The 7,363-nt window shown below is 42.5% G+C and overlaps 1 protein-coding gene across 1 annotated transcript in view; it reads right to left on the bottom strand.

The window, feature by feature from the left end:
• The window catches only part of bcl11ba (BCL11 transcription factor B a), a gene marked incomplete at both ends in the record, with an annotated part of 54,379 nt that extends 47,424 nt beyond the window's left edge, over positions 1-6,955 (bottom strand). The window contains one exon of the mRNA XM_080538902.1: positions 6,898-6,955. Within this exon, the coding sequence (XP_080395028.1) occupies positions 6,898-6,955 (58 nt within the window). The remainder of the gene's footprint in view (positions 1-6,897) is intronic.
• Positions 6,956-7,363: the final 408 nt, after the last annotated feature.

The following is a 7,363-nucleotide window of genomic DNA, read 5'->3' as shown; positions in this document are numbered from 1 at the left end:
TACTGTATGTATGTGTTTTTAAGTGTATTTATCGTATATCATTTGGTGTATTTTGTAACTTTACTATGCTTCAATACAAGTAGAGGATTTGGTGAGGTTTTTTATGATACAACCAGGACAGAGAGAGAGAGAGAGAGAGAGAAGGAGGGAGAAAGAGAGAGAGAGAGAGAGAGAGAGAGAGAGAGAGAGAGAGAGAGAGAGAGAGAGAAAGAGAGAGAGGGTTTGTGGATGTTGTAAAGCCAGCTGCCAGCGTTGAGGCGTTGACAGTTGGAATCTAAACGTGGTGTGTGTTAATGCCGATATCATCTGCAACCTCCACGCTGAGAGTCGTCAGAGAAGCCACTGCTACGGCTCACAACTCCTAGCAACCCCCCCCCCACCCCCCATCTCAAACACACACATTCACACACACACACACACACACACATTAACAAATGTGTGTTTCTACTCTCTCGCTATGACTAGTGCATACCACCCGCACTCACAGCCTTAGAGCTCCCCCTAGCAGGTGGAAGGTAGCACGGCCAGCGAAAGAGAGAGAGAGAGAGAGAGAGAGAGAGAGAGAGAGAGAGAGAGAGAGAGAGAGAGAGAGGGAGGGAGAGGGAGAGATAGAGGGAGAGAGAGAGAGACAGAGAGAGAGAGAGAGAGAGAGAGAGAGAGAGAGAGAGAATAGGAAGTATTGGAACAGTTCAGGTTCAGACAAGCTTGAAGTCACCAAGTCAAGAGACAGGGAACCAAGAGGTCCAATGATGAATGATCAACCGACAAACAGACAGACAGACAGACAGACAGAGAAAAGTCCACTATCCCTAGAGAGAGAAAGAGAGAGAGAGAGAGAGAGAGAGAGCGAGAGAGAGAAAGAGAGAGAGAGAGAGAGAGAGAGAGAGAGAGAGAGAGAGAGAGAAAGAGACAGGGACAGGGTGTGCTCTTCAGATGGTATTCGTAGCAAGGGGGATGTGTGTGTTGCGGATGGCAGTTGGACAGGCAAACGCCCTTCTCCTAATCAGGCGAATGAGTTTAGACATGGCTTTTTGAAGCCATTGTTTTCCAACTAAATTATTCAACCCGCTCTCAAGATGCTTTTTGTGTTTCTCTCTCACACACACAACAACAATGCCGGATGACATCAGGCAGGCTTCTTAGGTAAATAACACACCTACCCATCACACACAATACGAGGGGATTTCTCTGTTGATCTTTTAGGTCCTAAGCTGTGAATATTCTGAATTGATATTTCATGGTTCCCCAAATGCACGTAATAATAGTATTCACGCCCCTTTGTCAGAAATGATGAATTATATTAGAATTATGAAACTCATAATGCTCCAAATCACATGGGCAATCATCCGGCTTTGGAGCTATAACCAGACAAAAAGGCAGAATTGAGCAATGAGTGTATTCATATTCAGTCATCATTTCGGGGGATAAAGTATTTTTTAAATAACGTATACGACTTATTGTGCCCCAATGCAGATGTTCATTTTCGCCGGTATACACACACACATATGCATGCACACACACACACACACACACACACACACACACACACACTGACTGTGACACCTCTATCACACTTCCAAATGAGCGCCGGTTCCTAGACTTCAGCTCTCAAGGCTCTCGCTCCCTAACAAAGACCATGCACAGTGGGGTGCCCCCCTTTTTGACAGCCCAAAGGGAAACATGCATCTCAAGTGGCCGGCTGCAATTTACACACGTCGCTCCCTCGTTCTCTCTCTCTCTCTCTCTCTCTCTCTCTCTCTCTCTCTCTCTCTCTCTCTCTCTCTCTCTCTCTCTCTCTCTCTCTCTCTCTCTCTCTCTCTCTATCCCAATCTCTTGGCGTCCCATATGTGTGTGTTTGTGTGTGTGTGTGTGTGTGTGTGTGTGTGTGTGTGTGTGTGTGTGTGTGTGTGTGTGTGTGTGTGTGCGTGCGTGGATGTTAACAGCCACAATAGGGCCTCTCAACACTTTTCATCTGCTAACTATAAATCACTGGTTCACGGAAGAGTTTTTGTTATTTTGCTGTGGTAGTTTAGAAAAATACCATAAATGTTCATGACTGTTGAAGACTGTTGAAAGCACATTGAAATGATGTCCAATTCAACCCTAACCCTACAAATAAAAGTAAAAGTGGAAAATGTGCATTTACTGATAACTAACACAATTAAATATTCGAACTTCAATTAAAACATAAGCATAGACTTAAAATGTCATCTATGAATGGCATACATTTTGGACTGAAAATAAAATACTGCAGCTTAGTCATAGTATGTAGTACAATTGATCGCGTTTGCATTTTCAGATTTCACACGAAAAGATTCAAAAAGAGCGTTCTCCTGCAGGCCTTGGATATGTTTCACACTTATTCAGCAGTCGTTAAGCTCAAAGAAAAATATGTGTTCGAAATGTAGCATACAACCTCAGGCAGTGAGACCAGTAAAACTATTGAAGTGCAACACTGCAAAGTTTGCAGTTCTCTTCTCCCTACGCTGAAAACACATACAAATTAACTTGTGCAACCGATCCTTTGTAAAAGCTGGCTCGAAAGCAAAGAGACTGAACATATAATCTCAAGGAAGAGCGGTAGTTAACTCCAACTAAATACCACAGACAATGTGTTGATTAGCGCATGCACACACGCACACACACACACACACACACACACACACACACACACACACACATACACACACACACACACATTTTCCGAAACCCCTCTCCCATAAAGCTAAGGAAGCGAGATAAGGAAGCCAATACAACTTTTTCACTACCACGCTTCACATTCATATTTCAAGGCAATTCTCATAAATATCTTTGTGTGACTGCAACGAGATGCCGAGATATTTCAATAGATGGATCTCATTTGAATATCTTAATATACAAACTTCTCACTCCACCCCCCAAAAAATTGGTCTCACCGCATGAAACATTGTTTGGTTCAAATGGATATGTGATCCTAATAGTGCATGAAAAAATTATGCAGATTTGGGTGACGCCGTATGTGCATGTGTGATAGTGAATTCACATGTGTGCATTTGCATATGCATGCCTGCATGTTCTGTGTACGGTGTGTGCATTGGACCATAAATCCAAAAACCCATTGCATCTCATCCACATAAATTATGAAATATTCTGTACAAGCACGATACCTTCAGTGAGCAGCTGACTCCTCTGAGCCATAATTCAGTATTGAATACAATTTTTCAGACAGGTTTGACATGCAAAAGACTGATATTCCCCTAGCCGTTCTATTCTGAAGTGAAAAGTGAAAGTATGTTTCAACTACAACATCCACAACTCATTCAAGGCCTTCCCTTATCAAGTTTTCTTATCGAAGATTGTGAGATGTGTTCTGCTCATTCACGTGTGTGTGCGCCACACACTTTAGTTCATTAAGTGATGCGCACACACACACACACAAACACACACGCACGCACGCACACACACACACACACACACACACACACACACACACACACACACACACACACACACACACATACATACACACACATAGCCGATCTAACAATCTGACCACACACACATTCCTTCCCTTTCTGACAGGGAGGCAAAGGACACTACTGAGCCTTCCTTGTGTGTGTGTGTGTGTGTGTGTGTGTGTGTGTGTGTGTGTGTGTGTGTGTGTGTGTACCTCTCTACGCTCCATCGAGAGAAGGGTTGTCTGAAGAGAATATTGACATCAGCTTGTCAGTAGTATAAAAAACATCAGCTTCCCTCTCGATGTTAGGGCACTCCTCTATCCGAAGACACACACACACACACACACACACACACACACACACACACACACACATACACACACAAACTCAAACAGCTTAGGAACAGAATTGATATGTATAGGACTGATACATTAGCAATGCTATAGCTCACTGCTCAATAAGCCGGTAGTGTATGGTAAGTTATGTAGATGACATATGCATGTGAATATATCATATTTCTGAACCTTTGTTTCAGTGTTTGGTCTAGTCTCCTGCTGAGTTTAGTCAGAGTAAGATGGCCGTGCTTGCCCCTCTGTGAACAAAACAGTGCTGTTATTTGAATCAATTTGCATGCCAATGACAACAATAGTGGATGAACGGTGTGGGGTTACTGGCCAGAGGAAAAATCTCAGTTTTTGATAAATTATGGCTGACTGACTGTTGCCATCATAGACAAAGTGGTGTCCAGGGAACATCATGAGCCAGTGTTGGGGAATACACACACACACACACACACACACACACACGCACACATATACACATATGCACACATACGGCTGGCAGACACACAGAGATAGACTGACTGACATTCTCTCTCTCTCTCACACACACACACACACACACACACACACACACACACACACACACACACACACTGAAAGAAACAGGCACAAGGATGCAAACATACTCTGAGACACACACAGACTGAATGACACACGTACAAATACACGCACAGCAGAAAAAATGATTAGCCCATAAAAGTAAGAGTGGTGTGTGGGAGAGAATGTGCAGAGTACACAGTCCTAACCCTGAACAACACAAAACACATTTGATTCAGATTACATCACCGGCCTCTGTTCTGAGTTAGCTGGATTAGACTTCCAAGACTACTTTAGAGTGCACTAGGAGAAACATGATGGATGGATTTAATTGCACTGAAGTTGGACTCTCTCTCATATCTTCAGAAGTGATATTCAAAATGGGAATAGGGCTGCCTTTGTTTCCAAACGCATTAAGAGATAATTTGACAAAACACGTCTATCACACAAGTACCACATGACACTACACTATATTATCCACAACAGGCACAATGTGTCTGGTCCCCCCTTATAATATTTATAATTAAATACTTCGTCAAAGAATGCTTCTTTGACTTACACAGAGGCATCACGACTTAAAGAGTCCACGAAATAGAGATAACGGTTTTCTCGTAAAATGTCCGCGTTTCCTGCCACCTCTGTGTTCCCCGAGCTACCTTTCACGGCTGAGCGGTGCCTCGGTGCAGGCTGCGCTCCGAGAGGACAGACAGGCGCTCCATGCAGCCCGCCGCTCTACCTACGCCTACTGTTCACTGGTCGCCTACACACTGTCTACAACTCGTGACGTTAGAATTATAAGGTTCTATCTCCATTTTTGTCAAAATTGAGTTTTTTTACATAATCTGATCCATTAGGTGTTTATTAATGCCTGTGTGGTGTTATTTTTAAAATGTTGACATTTTTGAGTTAGTAATTCATAAAATACAAAGGTTCCATCTCACAAAACATAATGGAATGTAAAAACTTTGAAGCTCAATATCTCTGAACTGCCCTAAACGGAGATAGAACCTTATAATTCTAAGATCACGAACTGGATCTATCTGTCAAAGCCTGTGTGTTTTACTATAAACTGGTAGTAGGATTAACGTCTTCAATGTATAGACGTTGTAGTAGCACAAAAGCCTATTTGCAGTGGCGATACATTGGAGAAAAGTGCATGTAGATAAGATGTAAAGAATACAGGGGATGAGAGGAGCACCAAACCCTCTAGTCTAGACCATGAAAATCAGACTACACCAAACATCATTATACGTAGCCTCTATGAATAACTCAATCAATAACCCACAATAGGTAATAACTGGAAATTGCCACGTAATAGCCTACATTGGTAGCTAATTAGAACTATAGCTAATTATGACTATATTGCGTGGTCTATTGATATAAATCAGCTGTGAACAACGCGTTACAAAAATTCAATTCAGATATATAAAACATAAAATCTCAAACAATAAGGTTGGTGGCATGCACTGGCTTACCTAGATGGAAGCCGCGAGGAACTGACTAGTTCTGGAGCAAGGGGAGGAGAACAACTATATCATATTTATATATTTAAATTGTCTTATACATACTTATCCTAACATACACATTCAGAACCCCGCTGCAAGAGATAAGGGGCTATCGGCGTTCCACATTTGGTCCAGATTTTGTGGTTTGGTGAAATGGGGGTATTATGTTTTAATTCCACTAAACATGTTGAGATGTATTCGTTCTGTAGCCACAGACAACATTTTGCCTGGATAGCAAGGAAATGTCACGTCTGTCTGTAAATTATGTGTCACTTCATTATTGTGACTTAACTCTTTTTAGAATTGTATCGGTGCAAATGAATGTCTTCAAGAGAGTATTCAAGTGCTTAAGAGCGGGCTACAAGGTCACTTAAACCCGTGTGACAAGGCAGGCTACAGAAGACTTAGAGAAGTTGTATTATCTTCCATATCCACATAACAGATCAAATATAGCTTAAAATCCCCCAAATGTCTATACTCCATCCATTCCTACCCAGGTCAAGTATTTGCTTTTCTGCGTCACCTCACACAAGTTTAATTTGCAGCTAATGAATCTACTACGGCCTAAACAGCACCGAACAATGAACTTCAGACTTAATTTATTAGATGGTCATACATCATTCTAAATGGCAGAATTATATAATAGACTTGCTTAGAAATAGCTACATTTTCTAACTGTTGACGCCTTTTCTAAAGTAACCCTAAACTCTTATCCTATGAGTTTAATTTCATTTAGACAAATAATATAGTAGGCTTGGCTATAACATCTTAATAAATAAAAAAGTAGTAATGGGTTATAAAGTAAAAGTAATCATGGATTTGTGTTTTATCTTTAGGCTAATTATGGAAATTAGTAATTGTGTGCAATATCGGTATTTATCACGCAGTGAGCCCACACATTCTGTTCAAACCCAAGATGTCACGCACTTGTTCACTGATAACCCCATGCACTGAAGTTTATGAAATTGCCGGAATGTCTATAAGAGAGGCAAAAGTCGGAGAAATATCTTATGAACTTCCAAAGAAAATGGTATATTCATCGGTTTGTGTGATAATAACTAAAACACCGGTACTTACGTGCTGTAGTATCTCTCTGTGACACGTGCTGTGGGTTCCCCTGCTTGCGACGGGACATTGCCCTGGCATCTACAGTGGCATCGCCCGGAGACCTGCACTGTAAAGGATCGGCTCGTTTCCCTCCTATTGCCTCCTCCTTTTGGGTCCCTCAACTTTTCCTGATGGGACCTCCACAAAAGCGAGGCTGCTCCTGCGTTCGGACCGCCGGCCGGGGTGGGTGGGTCGAGCGTCGTGCTGATGTAAGGCTAGTGGTCCCTCGGTGTGTGTTGGAGACGGGTTAAGTGTCTTTTGCGCTTCGCCTCTCCTTCGGTCCACTCTGCGAGCGCTCCTGTGTGAGAGGTGGCTTCGAGACCACGGATAGACCGGCTACCTTTCGCTTTCAGCGCGCTTCTCTCTGACTCACACCATTTGGCAAAGGTGTGAGAAGAGTGAGATCTGTCCGAGTACAAAAAAAAGAGAAAGAAAG

The sequence above is a fragment of the Nansenia antarctica genome (genome assembly GCF_963989245.1).
Source record: "Nansenia antarctica genome assembly, chromosome: 1".
Lineage (NCBI taxonomy): Eukaryota > Metazoa > Chordata > Actinopteri > Argentiniformes > Microstomatidae > Nansenia > Nansenia antarctica.
The sequence above is the reverse complement of the archived record's forward strand: the minus strand, read 5'-3'. Positions and strand labels throughout refer to the sequence as shown.